Source organism: Xiphophorus couchianus, chromosome 24 (genome assembly GCF_001444195.1).
Source record: "Xiphophorus couchianus chromosome 24, X_couchianus-1.0, whole genome shotgun sequence".
Classification (NCBI taxonomy): domain Eukaryota; kingdom Metazoa; phylum Chordata; class Actinopteri; order Cyprinodontiformes; family Poeciliidae; genus Xiphophorus; species Xiphophorus couchianus.
This window is the reverse complement of record NC_040251.1, coordinates 7,120,705-7,136,363: the sequence shown is the minus strand read 5'-3', so window position 1 is coordinate 7,136,363 and position 15,659 is coordinate 7,120,705. Positions and strand designations below refer to the sequence as shown.

Here is a 15,659-nt window from a genome sequence, read left to right as displayed (position 1 = left end):
GTTGAGGAGTGAACAAGACGAACGTCTGGGATCTTGAGCGCCCCCTGCCATGAGGCAAGAGAACTGCCTGCCTCACCTCGAACCTGTTCTCTGCCGTTTATAATCGCTCATTACACGAAACACGTTACACAAACACAGTTGGTGACAAAAAGCACTGTACATTATATACATAAGCTAAATTATTGGAAATAAGCTCACATATTAAATTTGTTTAAACCATTTTATTGACGCCGTACAGCAACATGCTCTCTCCGCTTAGCAGCCAGCGCAGAGCCAGGGGTTGCGCAATCCAAGGTGAGGCAGAGCTCGCTGCTGCCTCACCGGCATCGCTTCCAAGCATTTGAATGGGAAAATAAGAAAATTCAGCGATTTTGAACAAATAAAAATCGAAATTGGTGAAGCTACATGAAAAATAAATATTTTTTAGTACAAACCACCGGATGAATATAACAATTTAAATTACTTTATGATTATATATTTTCTTTCTTTCCATGATGGCTGGTGAGGCACTGCCTCACCTGCCTCCCCTGACCGCACGTCACTGGTTTCCAGCTGAAACAGAACTGGACTTTTTGAACAAACCTTGAGTTTTGTGTGTTGTTTATATCCTTTTAAATCATGAAGTTACTCTGGGATTCCTATTTTAAAATACTACATAATGACATTTATTAACCAATGACTAATCATTGATGATGTCACGTTTGACAGATTCTAGAGATTTCAATTTAAATTAAATAAGACAGGAGGAAAATCACGGCATTTTATTAAAAGTTTTGTGCTTCTTTCTAAAAATCCACCAAACTTTGTGAAAAGCAGCACAAATGTTAACATCCCACCCAATCTGGCAACAGAGTCACTTTTTCCTGTTTGCACAGTAAAAAAATGTGCTTCACTTGTTTAAATGACAAAATGTTTTATTGCAAAAATATTAAAGGGTGAATTTAAACCGATACATGTCTGTCGGATCAATAACAGAACATTTGCATCCATAATGTGAAGCAAACTGAGTGGAGGAACCCTGACCCTGCAGGAAATCCTCCGCCCGCCTCCCCCGGCGTGAAGCACACACCTTGAGCAGCGGATCAGATAAATAAGAGCGCTGCGGTACTTCCTGCCCGGAGTCGCTCCTTCTGGGACTTCCTGCCGTCTGATTCAGGCCGACTCCTGCAGAGAGCGACTCACCGATAAAAGGTTAAAAACCAACGCAGATCTACAGTTTCATGTTCTCTAATAGACTCTTATATACAAACACACACACATGTAAGAGCAGCTTGTTGGAGTTTAGACACTCGGCTTCTTGTTAACATCCTATCTTTATTATAACAACATATATATATTTACAGAGTTTATGGTTCTTCTAGACATATTCACATGTGTTTGTGAACGTCCAAAACAAATAGTGGTTCTGTCAGTTTTTAGAGTCTAGGAGTCTCAAAGTGTTTGTTAGAGCGTTTCATGTTTTTCCGGCCGAGTTGCTTCAGAACTTCGGAGGAAAACGTCAGAATTCGAGCAGCAGGTAGTCTTCGTTGTCGTCGGCCGGCAGCATCAGCTGCTGCTCGTAGTACAGGCTTTTGGCAAAGTTGATCTGCTTGGAGATCTTATAGGCGAGGCTCTCGTTCTTCACCTGGACCTGCGGGCGACAGCGGCAGCGTTACAGGCTGCAGGGCCTCACACACTGCAAAAACACAACTTCCTGCCAAGTCCATTCTACTGGAAATATCTTAAAATAAAACTAACTTTTAGGTAAATAATTCCTTAAAAGAAATTTCTGAGTCTGAAAGTTGACATTTTTGGAATTAAATTTACATTTTCAGTGTTTGAAAAGTCATACATTTGCTAGAAATACTCTAAAATTTTGAGATCAAACTCAGAAATTTTCCAGAAAGAGTGAAAATTTTCAAACTTAAAAGTCGCACATTTTAAACTTTGGAACTCACAAATTTCCAAGTTATTTTTTTTTCTAAAAAAACTTCTTAAATTCATCTCAACATTTCTGAGTTTTTTCTAGTCAATTTTCACTTTTTGAAACTAATTTTGGTGAAAATGTAGAGATTATTTTACAGCGGCGCAGTAGAGCCATAGCAGACAGAGAAAAGGAGAAGTAAATATCTGCCACAAAATCTCAGAAATCTTATAGAAAAACTTGGACATTTTCAAAGCTTGAAATGTCAAAGATTTTCTAGAAAAATTATCAGAAATTTTTAGATTAAACTCAGAAATTTTTTAGAACAAAAATGGAAAATGTTAAATTTCAAAAGTAAAAAATTTTCAACTTTTGAAACTCAAAAATTAAAAATACATTGTTTTGTTACAAATGTTCATCTTTTGAAAGTACATAGATGTTTGAAATTTACTCCTTTTTTCCATCTCCAGTAGAGCTTGTATGCTGTCAAACATTTCATTTATAACAGACATTTTTCCCATATTATAAGTTAAATTATCAGCCAGTGAAGCTAGAACTTTTATTAATATTAAAAATATTGAATTAAAACAGGCTCCTATATCTTGCTAGAAGTTACCTTTATGTTATTTTAAGTGCACTCTGTAGTGGTAAGATTTTGTGTTTTTGCAGTGTAGAGAATCATCTCCAGGTTGTCAGAGTTTATGGATCTTAAATGTCTTTTTTCTTCCTGCAGCTCCATAACCAGGTTTTAGTGTAAAATAAGAGTTTGGATCTCCGACCCGTTTCATGAAAGTGTTTTTTTAGATGTTTGTTTTCTCTGCAACGCTGCTGTTCTGGTTCTGAGTCTCACCATGGGTCTCTGTTGCGAGGGTCCGGGAATGGACACTCCGCTGGTGGAGTTCTCCGCCTTCTTGGTGAGCTGGACGTAAACTTTCCCGTACTCCCTGGAGACCAGGCAGTGGATGAGGTCGTCGTATTTGACCTCCAGGACGATGCCCTCGCGGTTCACGCTGTCGCCCGGCTTCAGGAAGTAAACCGCCTTGGAGGAGATGAGGACGCTGTAGGTGTCGATCGGCTCCACCGCCATTAAGCTGCCGGATCAGAACCAGGAAGTGGGTTGGGAACGTGACAGAAGCCGGAGTGATCCGGCTCCGTTTGGGCTGCAAACGGGAAAACTTACAACTCAGAGTGGATGTTGTTGGTGAGGCGGAAGAGCTGCTCCTGACCTTCGGCCTGCGTGGCTGAGAACAGCGGCAGCAGGCCCTGAGGACCCTTACAGCAGCGCGGCTTCCTGACGCACTGGACCAGGAGTCTGGACAGGAAGTCACAGTCAGACAAACAGGAAGTAGGGCTAGGCAACAAATCAATCACAATTAGGCCTGTCACGATAGCAAATTTTGCTGAGCGATTAATTGTCTCAAAAAATTATTGCGATATACGATAATATTGTCTGAAGACCTTTTTACACTAATTTAATGGAAATGAAGTAATAATGCATATGATTTCCTGCCAAAGATAGATGCACTTTATTTTCAAAAGAATATTTAACACTGGAGCTGATAAACAAAATAAACAAAACAACCAAAAACAAAATGGATTCTCAGTCTCCATTAACAAAAAACTCACTTGATAAAAACTAAACAGCATAAAGCCAAAGTGGAAATAAATACTGCATTCAACCAAAAGAGTGCAGATTATGAAGTCTGTATATTATGTTGCCCTTCAGTAATAATTAGATGTAAATAGAGAAGATGGGCACATCGACTACCTGATGCAATAGTTCACACTACATGATTTTTTGCTCCTATTTTTCCCCTTACAACAATCTTAAAACGTTGGTCTTTCTAAGATTGTGTGGTGTGTTATGGTAGATCGTCGTTGCCGCTCCGATCTAAATCAGGGGTTTTCCCCGACTGGGAGCTTTAACGCCACCTGTTGAATGTGACAGGTAGCCAATCAGAAAGCGAGGATTCTCCTCCGTGTTGTCTGAGGGGAAATTATGGAGGGGAATCCCAAACAGCTGACACAGCGCAACCGAAGTCCAGCGTGGAAACAACATTAATGTTTATTCAACATGCAAAGAATATAGAAATGACAAGAGGAGGAGTTGGAGCTAAATTGCTACTGCAGTTGATAAACCCGGTAACTTTTCAGCTGTTCTTCGTTAACGTGACATAAACAGGTTCTAATGATTTTCATTCAGTCAGGACTTTACGCTGACACTAGCCACATGCATTGCAGGTAGATTGTAGTAAAGCATTGATTAATGCCTGGTTTTAAAATTAGTTCACTGGACTTGTAGCCATTATTTTGTGCCCATTGTTGGACACCACACGGCAGGAACGAACCCGATAGAACCGTTATACCTAGGATTTCTGTCGGCTAATGTGTGATCTGTCAGGTTTTAAAAATGGGCCGACAATCGGCTGACAGCTCTAAGGTCTTGTAGTGTGCGCTGAGCTTTATACTAAGGAAATGAGGAAGGGAGGGTCAGTGGAGAGCACCGGAGTTGAGCCCTTTTTTCATTCGGTGTCATCAACAGAAAGAGAAAAAGGTCGGAAGAGACGATAGTGCCGATAATTGAAATGACATCGATAGATTTAATTTATCGTACGATTAATCGATTTATCGTTTATCACGACAGGCCTAATCACAATGCATGCCAGGATTCACATGTCATCAATATCAATATATAAAATATTCACTGAACCGCACAGCATTCTGGGAGATGTAGGCAGAGGGAAGACTTTAGCAACTCAACCTCTCTGCTAGCTAAGCTGGGGTGGTGGAACCAACTCACTCACTCTTTGGTTACCTAGCAACAGGGTTGCTAGGTAACTATCTGTTTACTTCAAATGTTGGTCTAGTTTCCAGTGTAGATACTTTTAAACCCATAAAATGAGACCAAACTAACTTACAAGTAACTTTTCAGCATGAAATAAGAACTGGTTTTATGTCGATAATTTCTTAATATTGATTTTAAAAAGTATTAGCTCCACTGGCAGATTATTTAATTAGTACTTTGTCAGAATTTGGACTTGATTGTCCGAATAATTTAGTTAAAACAAGCTCCCATATCTTGCTGAAAAGTTACTTTGGCCTTATTTCAGGTAAGAAGTTCTGTTTTTGCAGTGTATTTGTGGTTCCCATCCCTGAGGAACTCCACCTGTGGCTGCTGAGGCTGGCGATGTCCCGCACCGTCTGGGCCGTCTCCGAGGCAAAGTCCAACGCCCCGGCAACGGGTTTGGTGACGGTTCCCACCAGACCTTTACCGAGTCCGGAGAAGAAGCCGCTGACGCCGCCGTCCGTCTTCACGCCCTCCACGGTGGAGGTGATGATGCTCGTCATGCCCCCGATGATTCCTGCAGGTCGGGGGCGACTTACAGTCATGAACCAGCAGAGCGGCCATGTTGCCGTGACTCGGCGTTCGCCGGCTCACCGTGAGCGAGGCCGTGGATCCCGGCCACCAGGTGCTCCCCGCTGGTGGCGCCGCAGTACCGGATGTACTCCCGCTCCGTCTGGTGCCGGTTGTCCATGGTCTTACCCAGACCGTCCGATAACGTGCCTGCAAACTGACGGAGAAGACAGAAATGACGATCCGGGCAACGATCCGATTCTTCTGAACGGTTCTTTACCCTGAACGATAGGACAACAGTCTCTGTTCGTTGTTTGCTCTTCACACACTGCAGCAGCTATTATTATTCTATTTAGTTTTAAAAATAATTTATTTAACTGGTGAATAAGTAATAGAATAGAAAGAAATGGTAATAATAGACGATAGGGGCTGGATGTATGGGCAAATTCTGCTCAAACCTTTTAAATGTTTTAATGTCCAAAATGTAATTTTGACTTTTTCTCTGAATTTTTTACCTTTTTTCTTAGAGTCTTTTCATTTTCAAATGTATGATTTCTGAGATTAAAGTCTATTTTTTTCAGTGGGCCAAATTCTCTCCCATTACTATTTGTTATATTTTCCTTTTTATTTTCTTTCTATGTAATAAAAATGTTATTAAAACACACAACACTTGTAAAAAAACTGCATGGATTTCTGACATTTTGAAATGAAACATTTTATGCAAGTATATAGATCATTTTTGGTAAAAACACACTGCAGTTATTTATTTGAAACAGATGATAATAATAAAAATGTTATTCATAAACTGGCTAGTTGTCAGAGAAGCGGGTCATCTGCAGCGACCGGATCCATTGACTCGGTACCTTGGCGGCGGAGTTGGAGACGCCGTGCGTGACGTTGAGGAGCATGCCGTGCACGTTGCCGTGCTTGATGAGCTTGGTCATTCCCTCGGAGACGTCGTTCAGGAGGCCCATCGGGTTCCCCAGGAAGTCCACAGAGCCCAGGATCTGCGCCGCCTGGCTCATCAGCTCCTGCAGGGAAGTTCCGGAGTGTGAAGAACCAGAACAGATTCTTGTTCGGATAGACGAGCCTGGATGTGTGAACTCTGACCTCTCGGAAGTGCTTGAGGACGTCGTCGATGATGATCTCCTGCGTCTCGTAGGGGTGGACTCTGGTAAACGGGTACATGTTGATGACCGCGTCCTCGAAGCGGATCAGCGGGAAGCCCAGGGTGCCTTTAAGAGCCTGGACAGGAAAAAACCTGACATCAAAACCACCAGCCTCAATCAGAACCACTTTAAAACGGAAATTATTCTCAAATTCTTTGGTTCCAACCTGAAAGTAGAAGTTCAAATAATTTTTTAGACATAGAAATATAAATTTACCCGTGACGGAAACAAAACAGCTAGCTAGCAAGCTACAGCACATTAGCTGCTAGTTAGCGGCCGCTAGTACGAGTGTGACTCCAACTTTTGCCTGACGGAAAAGTCTCAGAAGAAAAAGAAACTAAATCAAATAAAAGATCAAATTTAAGAGCTGTGATTAACTTGCTCAAGGCTAACTTACATTTTCTTAAATGAATTTCCTGAACATGATTAATAAAAAAGTTATGTTGTAATTTTGTAAACCAGATTTAAATATAAATCAATGTAAGTAAACCGTTAATTGACCATAACTTCAAGTTTTTATCTTTCAAATAATAATTTAAGATCCAAAATCTGAAACCATGTTTTCCTCTTGACAATAAATTTTAATTTTCACACTCCAATTTCTTCCAGATGTTTCTAGACTGCAGTGGAGCCCTGATCCGTCGGGCCTGAAATCTTCACGGTGAGAAAGCGGAGCGGCGTTACCTTGAGGTCCGGCGGCAGCTTGTGAGACGGGAGGACGCTCAGTTTGATCTGAGGCAGGCTGATCTTCAGGTTCTCAAAGTAGTAACGCTTCCGGGGCCCGCTGTCCTCGCTGGGCCGCTCATGCAGGTTCTCATCCAGGTTCTCCAGCCCTGCGTTTAGACATTTAGTTACTTTCACAAACATCCTGCAGACGTAGAGCAACGTGTCAGCGGCGAGCACCGTGAGACCCACCGACTTCGGCCTTCCCGTAGCCGAAGAAGCTGAGCAGCTTGAGCAGCAGCATCTCGTCGATGATGACCGTGAAGCGCCGCGCCGTCACCATCAGGTGCTGCCGACACATCGAGATCAAATCAGAACAACGCTCCGATTCTACGGCCCGACTGAACTGCTTCCACACAGGCAGAGGTCAAAGTTCATCCTGGATCTGACGTTTACATGGAGACTGTTTGTGTTTTTGTAAGTCAGACATTTCCATCCATTTAGCTTTTTCTCTGCGCAGTAAGAATTTACTTTTATTAGTTTAGAAACAAAATCTGTAATTATTTTTAATATTTGCAATGGTTTAGATTACTTTGATAACTGGAGGTTTTTGTATAATAATTTTTTTTGACCACATCAAATGAACATTCATTTAAATTTTTTAGTTCTTGTTTTGTCCATATTGTTGCTGGAAATAAATGACATTTTCTCCAAACATTGAAGTTTTCCTGGGAAATTTTGGCTTTGAATCTTAGAAATTTGCTTCTTTATGTTTGTAAGGAAGCTAAGATAAAAGAGGGAAAAACAATAATAATAATAATAAATTTTGATTATTTATATGATTGCTTCTGCTTACAGAGGAAAATAACGATGCAACAAACCACTGCAATGATTTCAAAGCTGATGAATTCATTAGGTTTCCTATAATAGGAGTGGGCGTCCATCATATCATTTATCGTCATAATAAATTTCAGTTATTGGTGGTAAATAAAACAACTAAACTGGTAAAATGATCAAAAATGCTTTTTTTTGTTATCTTCTCAGTTTCACAAAAGCATCAACAAACGTCAGTGAATTCAAAACTACAAAAAATGCCTTTACTGTGTGCAGTTCAGTGATTTTTTACGTAAGTGGCAGAAGACAAATGTAAATGGGAATATTTTCAACAACAATCTTTGTGTTTGTGGCTTAAAAAATAAGTCAAATTTTTAAATAATAATTCTTATCGTTATCACTGTAACACAATATTACAATAAACCTCAAAATCTCCTTTAAACACATTTTTCTCTCCAATTATTAATCAGCAAATAGTAAAATAATCAATCTGTCGGCCTGAACTGCCCTGATGTTCAGCTCAGTTTTTCACATCTTGATGTTAGAAGGATATTTTCTCTCCACATGCAGCAGAGCACCAGAGAAACACCGAACCGAACCTTAGCGGGTCGCACAGGAAATGATCGTGATCTCACCTTGAAGAGCTCGGTGAACATGAGGCTGCTGGGAATTTTGACGGAGTTGACCTGCAGGGCGGGGCCGCCTTCATTGGCGCTGTCGTCTGCCGTACTGGGAGAGACGCACAGCATCACTGGCTGGGTGGTGCCCAGCAACTGGTTGTCCACCTGATGGCAGCGGCAACACAGAGACAGTTAATACGTCTGCCTGGGTCAAAATTAAAATTATTTAAACATATTAAACCCCACGCACCCGAGGGCAGATTTTAACTTCTTTTTTTTTTAACGCCTCCATTAATGCCCCTCCCTTCAGTTAAACATCTAGACAGATTTGGTTTCCATGGAAACATCAGGCTCTTGGCTAAAAGCTGATAAAAGGATTTGAGTTCAGCCCCAAGTCAGTGACCAGAAACCTTCACCAAAGAGACATTGTATGGAGCTCCAATAGTGAAAAAAGAAAAAAAGCACATATTTTGGTGGCTTTAATTTGTTTTTGAGTAAAATGTTCCTAAATATTTGGTAAAAAAAAATACACTTGAATTGGAGTTGAATATAACAATTTATCATGGTTTCAATATAATTGGCTAAAAATAAATGTGGGTGCAAAAAAAACTAACAAAAATAAATCAAGGAATTTTAAATATATAAAAGGTTTATTAGGTTGGCTAAGTACAAACATAGGAAATTTTGTGATTGGTGCCAAAGAAAAAGTATTTTTTAAATAAAGCTTCTGTAAATTTGCATAAATTAACCAAAATTTAACTTAAGCAAAGTAAATTTTTGCTCAAGTTAAATTAACTGTGAATCTATCTATCAACAGATCCACAGTTAATGTGGTGTTTTCAAAAGTTCATAACCTTATTTATGATATTTCTACAAGTTTATATACGGTATAATAAATTCTACCAGGGACAAAAACAATTATTTTATGTTTCATCCTCATTTTCTCTGAAACTATAGCAGCTGCTGTGACATTTACATTTCTGATGGAGCCTCCAAACTGTTGGCTTTACTTTGATACTAAGATTATTGAAACAGTTTGTAATTGATGAGAAAAACAAAATTAGTTTGGGTGTTACTTTAAATGCATATTCAGGAAACACTGTAGCGTTAATAAAGAGCAAGCTTGGAGAAGGAATGACCTGGATGTTCTGGATGCGCAGGTCCAATACTTTGGTGACTGCAGTGACCGTGAAGTGAACATCCACACCAGAGAGCGTCACGAAAATGAGCTCCTCAGGAAGCTTGTTGACCAGAGAGACGCCCAGACCCTCCTCCAGGTTAACCAGCACCTGGCCGGAGACGAGGAGGCAGCGTCAGGAAAACAGAACTACCAGGCCGCATTACGGCCATCACAGATGGAACAGAAGCTTCCGCCATGAAACAAAAATATGTTCAGATTAACCTCAGAAATCCTTAGAAAAGACGATTACCGTACATTTCTGAACTGCAAAAGTGAAATGTTTGACAAAAAAACTCACAAATTTTGAGATTAATCATAAAATTTCAAGAAAAACATGAACATTTCTAAGCTCCAAAAGTTTTTTTTGAAACTTTGAAACTAAACTCAGAAATTTTCTAGAAAAAAAACTTGGAAATTTTCTGAGCTCATTAAGAAGAAAATTTGCAACTTTCTGACATTTTCTGAGTTTCAAAAGTAAAAAAATTTCAACTTCTGGAGATCAAACCTAAAATTTTTTCTAGAAAATTTCTGGGATTAATCTCAGGGTTTCTGCAGGGAACCCAGCCGGTCTGCAGCTGATGCAAAGCTTGACGTGCCTCCAGCTCCTGCGCCGCCTTCTCTTCTTCTTTGCTTGCGTCTTGTTCTACGCTGGAGGAGCTCCACAACATTCTCCTCTGACTGAAGTCACTGATCTGAAAACAGAAGCGATGTTTGCTCAGAGGCACAGTGGCAGTAGAACAGAGAGCTAGCAGCTGTTAGCACAGAAACTAGGGACGTTATTACTTAACGAGTTAATATAAAGTTAATTGATCTTATTGAATAGTTGATAAGCGGCCATTTTCTTGAAAACCTCAGTTATATGTTCATATACGGGACCTAATTTTAATCTAATAAACCATTAATCGACAGTTAATTATGAGATAATAATGAGACAATGAGATAACCTTTCACATTTAACATCTAATTTCCCTTTGGGGTTAATAAAGTGTTTTTGAATTTTCATTTCAATCTGGACTGATCTCTAAGAAAACAAACTCAAACTGAAGTCAATCTGAACTTAATCAGAAGTGGTTACATCATCTTCTTTCATACAAATAAAGTTCACCACTCCATTCTGTTCTCACATCGATTTATTTTACTATTAAACAAAGAAATTGGTCATTTTAAGAAGCTAGCAGGCTAACAGCTGGTTCCACAGCAGCCTGGTCCTTTCTGGGTTCTGGATTCACCTGGAGGACGCGGGTCGGTCCATCTGGCAGAACCTGGACCGACAGCACCCCTGATCCAGGTCTCATCTTCTGGTTGATGAACTGCTGCTCTGGACAGGGCTGATCCAGACCAGAATCCGGCCCCAGAACCACCTCCGCCCCGTCATACAGCCCCGCCACACCATTTTTCACCTGAGGGACAAAAGGTCAGATTTACTAACAGAGCTGGAGTATTGATGGAGACATGGCTTAGTTTCTGCGTACTTGTGATTGTTTTTGCCCAACTCTGGTTTATTGTCTCAGTCCCTTCAGGATTTCATGATCTTTTTCTTCTTGCAATAAAAATCTGTGATTTTGTGGCTCTACTTTAGAAATATTTCCCATATTTTCATGCTAATTTCCCCCACTCTGATGGAGAACATGCTGAGTGATAATAGGTAATAAAGTAATAAAACTGGGTTTAAAAATGTAATAAAAATAATGAAAACCTCATGACGTAATAAAGACTCAATCGTTTTGCGTTAAAAAGCATGTAAGTTAATGCTGAGGAACTTCATGTACTCGCTGCTAAATGTGGAGAAACAAGCTACTACTAAAAGAAAAACCCATTTATTTGCCATCATCAGTGCTAACTAGCTTGAGCATTCATAACATGGTAACAGGGCTAAGCCCCGCCTCCTGGCTCTGATTGGCTGTTTCTAGTTAGCGCTGAGAAAAGGCAAAGGAGATCAATCTTCACAGTTCGTCTTTCTCATAGCAAACTGTCACCAAATGGTGACAATTTTAACAAATATGTGAAAAAGTATTCTTAATAAAAGTTACATGCTGCAGCTTTAAAGAGAGATGAGCTAAAATCAGAGGTAACAGAGGATGAGATGAGAGCAGCGACCTGAACCACCAGGCGGGGAAGGCTGCATGTCAGCATGCCTTCGCTGAAGTACCAGGTCTGGGTGATGCTGCGGCGCAAGTCGGGCCTCCTCAGCATCAACGGCTCAAACCTGCCAGGAAACAGGCGGTCAGAAAGACTCAGGTTCACCAGGCCACCACTCCATACAGCAGGCGGATCCAGAACCGGTACTTGTTATCGCTGACGGCAGCCAGCCCGGCGATGTCCAGAACCAGGGAGGTGTCCAGCGGTTGGGGCTGGGACGGCTTGCTCTGGGGGGGGGAGGAGCCTTCGTGGCACAGCTTGCCGGACCCGGTCATCCTCCACAGCTGGGACCGCTTCCCTGGCTCCTGCAGAACCAACACAACGATGCTGGACTTACCAGAGAAAATCACTTATGACTCTGTAACAAACAACCACCTGCAGCTTCATGACGTTTCGTCCCGATTGTTGTTAAATTTAATTACATTTTCCTTTGGGATCAACAAAGGAAACCAACCACCTACCAGAATCTGTAGTTTCAACACATTTTTCATGCTAAAACAAAAATTGATCCTGTCATTTATTTAGCTTTTAAAGTCTGAACAAAGTTTTTTTATTAATTATAATTATTTATGGCAACCATTTCTGTGGTGGTCTGGCTTTAAATGTGAAGGAAGAAAGGATGGATGGATGATTCCAGATTTTTCCAGTCCCCCCTTAACCTTCCCTCTCTCACCTTTTTCCTGAGGATGACTCGTTGGGTTTTTGGGTCCACGTCCAGAACCAACTCTGCGCTGCTCCCCAGCCGCTGCTTCCCATCCTTTCTCCGCTCCAGGTTCCTGCTCCAACAGAACGACTCAGCAGTTAGTTCAACAGTTAGCTCAGCAGATGACTTAGCAGTTAGCTCAGTGGTTAGGTTTGCGGTTAGCTAATCAGTTACTTTAGCGGTTAGCTTAGCAGTAAGCTCAACAACTAGTTTAAAGCTGCTAGCTCAGCGGTCTGGTTGGCGCTGTGAGGGAGAGGCGGGTCGTACGGGGAGAAGGTGTGCGTGGCGGCGATGTAGATGAAGTTCTCGTAGTACAGCTTGTTGTATTCCCTGAAGAAGTTCATGTCGGCCGTGACCTCGGACGACCCCGCACCCTTCACGATCAGGGTGATGCACGGCGGCAGCGTGGGCTCGTCGCAGGCGTAGTCCATCACCGACCCGGCCTTCACCTCGGACTTCAGCCGCAGGTCGGCCACGCCCTGCTGCCAGAACTGGATCGGAACCTGAAGGTCAGACATTCAGTCGTTAACAGCTCCGTCTGATAGTTGTTATAAAAACATGTTTACTTTATAGACCCTTAAGATGAATCCCTCAAATCATAAACTCAGTTGTTTTGTGTCACTTGCAGTAATTCAGAAAAACTTTTTTAAAAACTACAACTGTATGTTTCCTGTTAATGTCCTTTTGAGGAACGTTTTCATTATAGTGCCATTGATCTATGGCCTCCATTTTGTACCTGTTTATTTTGAATTTGTTATGTGATTTGTATATGGGGGCTGCACAGTGACGCAGTTTGTAGCTCTGTTGCCTTGCAGCAAGAAGGTCCTGGGTTCGATTCTCGGACCGGGGTCTTTCTGCATGGAGTTTGGATGTTCTCCCTGTGCATGGTGGGTTCTCTCCAGGTTCTCCAGGTTCCTCCCACAGTCCAAAAACATGACTGTCAGGTTAATTGGTCTCTCTAAATTCTCCCTAGGTGTGTGTGTGTGTGTGTGTGTGTGTGTGTGTGTGTGCCTGGTTGTTGTCTGTGTTGCCCTGTGACAGACTGGCGACCTGTCCAGGTGACCACGCCTCTCGCCCGGAACGTTAGCTGGAGAGGCAGCAGTTCCTCCTGACCCCACCAGGGACCAGGGTGTTAGAAAATGGATGGATGGATCTGTGTATGTTATGTATTTTATGTTTTTCATGTAAGGAACTGATCCAAATACAAGAAAGAAAGAATTAGTTCAAAATAGAGCAGCTCGTCTTTCTCAGAATCGTTCCAGATAAAAGTATGATCAGGATGCACAAAGTGTTAGGTCGGCCTTTGGTTAAAAATAAGGTTGAAATGGACCATTTATGCTTTTTCAGAAATATTTTCTTTTTCCTCCCCTCCAGGGGGTCCTTTTGTGGGCTCTAGTGTCCCTTATATGAAAGTAGGCTGACAGGAAAGGGGGGGAAGACATGCGGCAAATATCGCCTGGTCCAGGAATCGATCCCGCGACAGCCGGGTCGAGGACACAAGGCCTCCAAGTGTGGGTCGCGCTGTCCCCTACGTCACTGGTCCCCAACCTTTTCATTACCGCGGACCGGTCAAGACTTGGCAATTTTGCTGCGGCCCGGTGGGATGGGGATGGGGGGCCGTCAGATAATGCTTCTTCATGTTGGTGTTCCTGCTAAAGCCTTTTGTTTTATTTTGCCCCGATTTTTCCTTTACGACAATCTTACATCGTTGTGCAGTGTGCGGTGTGTTACGCGGTGTGTTGAATACGCTCGATCTACAATCGGACATAATCAACATTGTCTTGGCCCGATTATCCAGCCTGTGGGGTTTTTACTGACTGGGAGCGAGAACGCAGCTGTTGAATGTGACAGGTAGCCAATCAGAAAGCGCGGTGACGTAAGAACGGAGAGGAATCCTAAACAGTTGTCATGGCAACTGAGAGTCCGGTGGACATCAGGGGTGATATGTGGAAATGTTTATTACAATATGTAATGGTCATTATTATATACGTTTACTATATGTAGTTATGTTTATTCAGTTAAAAATGTTAACTACGAACAAACACAACTCACCTCCAAATCATAGAGCAGCAAATAGAGCGGCTGCTCCGCCATCTTTTATCAAACGGCTTTTCTTTTTACGTCTTTTATCGCTTAAAATGAGCCACAAACTATCACTGCTGCTTCTACATCGTCATCTGGGTTTGATTATTCTAAATTCATGTTTGGTCTGTTGGGTTTTACTGGATTTTCTTGTGGAACCAGGATGTTGGTGACTGGAATCGGTTCTGTGCTGTGTTGCTCCTGCCGTGTGGCTGGACTCACGAACCAACCGAACCTGTTGGACTTTTATCGGCTCTGTGGTCTCAGAGGTTTGGAAAATCCTTAAATCCTGCCGTGTGAACCAGACCTAAAACTCACAAGCTCTACTCCTCTCATCTGCCATAACGCTCTCTGACTCTGGTCGCTATGGCAACAGTTACATATCCCTTCAAAATAAGATACAGATGCGCCACAAAAACGAACAATTTACTTTCGTGAAAATTTTAACTCATGATAACGACTAATGGAGCCCTGAGCTTGTTTCTCTACAACCAGACGGTCCATCTGGGAGAGATGAGAGACAATGAGACTGGAAGTGTTGCTGAAGCTCAGGGTTCTTGGTCTCTAGAGGAGAAGCAGTTTGAAGCTTCACTGCCTCATTAACATCCGGTCACCATATCATGCAGCGCTCTGCGTTTTATTCACAGGTATTATCAGTGGTGGGCACACTTCCGCTAGTTTGCTAACAGCTAAGCTAACTTTCTTTTAGCGCTTAGCGCTAACTTTGAAAATGTTTAGCACACATAGCTTCCCCTAAATACATTTTTCTGAATAAATTCTAAAGTGCTAATTAACCTGGCTGTTTGTAAGCTAAACGGCGGCGGCATACCTCAGACATGTTGTCGATGCGTAGAGGAGGAGGCAGCTGATCCGTGTCCGTGAAGGAAATCAGGTAGGTGACTCCTTTAAGGCTGATCTCGGTCCGCAGGAAGAAACACTTCCCCAGCGTGTCTCTGTTCACAGGAACACATCCTCAGTCAGGAGGAGGGAAACTAGCATGGACCACCACTA

The 15,659-nt window shown here is 42.0% G+C and overlaps 1 protein-coding gene across 4 annotated transcripts in view; it reads right to left on the bottom strand.

The window, feature by feature from the left end:
* Positions 1 to 746: 746 nt before the first annotated feature.
* Positions 747 to 15,659, bottom strand: part of vps13d (vacuolar protein sorting 13 homolog D) — a 63,296-nt gene continuing 48,383 nt past the window's right edge. For all 4 annotated transcript variants that reach the window (XM_028010103.1, XM_028010102.1, XM_028010105.1 and 1 more), the window contains 18 exons: positions 15,478 to 15,601; positions 12,834 to 13,069; positions 12,537 to 12,639; positions 12,011 to 12,168; positions 11,822 to 11,930; positions 10,954 to 11,124; positions 10,321 to 10,416; positions 9,684 to 9,833; positions 8,560 to 8,709; positions 7,343 to 7,439; positions 7,112 to 7,260; positions 6,369 to 6,503; positions 6,122 to 6,289; positions 5,343 to 5,475; positions 5,070 to 5,265; positions 3,084 to 3,215; positions 2,754 to 2,994; positions 747 to 1,630 (listed from right to left, as the gene is read on the bottom strand). In XM_028010103.1, coding sequence (XP_027865904.1) covers positions 1,499 to 1,630; positions 2,754 to 2,994; positions 3,084 to 3,215; positions 5,070 to 5,265; positions 5,343 to 5,475; positions 6,122 to 6,289; positions 6,369 to 6,503; positions 7,112 to 7,260; positions 7,343 to 7,439; positions 8,560 to 8,709; positions 9,684 to 9,833; positions 10,321 to 10,416; positions 10,954 to 11,124; positions 11,822 to 11,930; positions 12,011 to 12,168; positions 12,537 to 12,639; positions 12,834 to 13,069; positions 15,478 to 15,601 — 2,680 coding nt within the window. In that variant the 3' untranslated portion in view covers positions 747 to 1,498. The remainder of the gene's footprint in view (positions 1,631 to 2,753; positions 2,995 to 3,083; positions 3,216 to 5,069; positions 5,266 to 5,342; positions 5,476 to 6,121; positions 6,290 to 6,368; positions 6,504 to 7,111; positions 7,261 to 7,342; positions 7,440 to 8,559; positions 8,710 to 9,683; positions 9,834 to 10,320; positions 10,417 to 10,953; positions 11,125 to 11,821; positions 11,931 to 12,010; positions 12,169 to 12,536; positions 12,640 to 12,833; positions 13,070 to 15,477; positions 15,602 to 15,659) is intronic.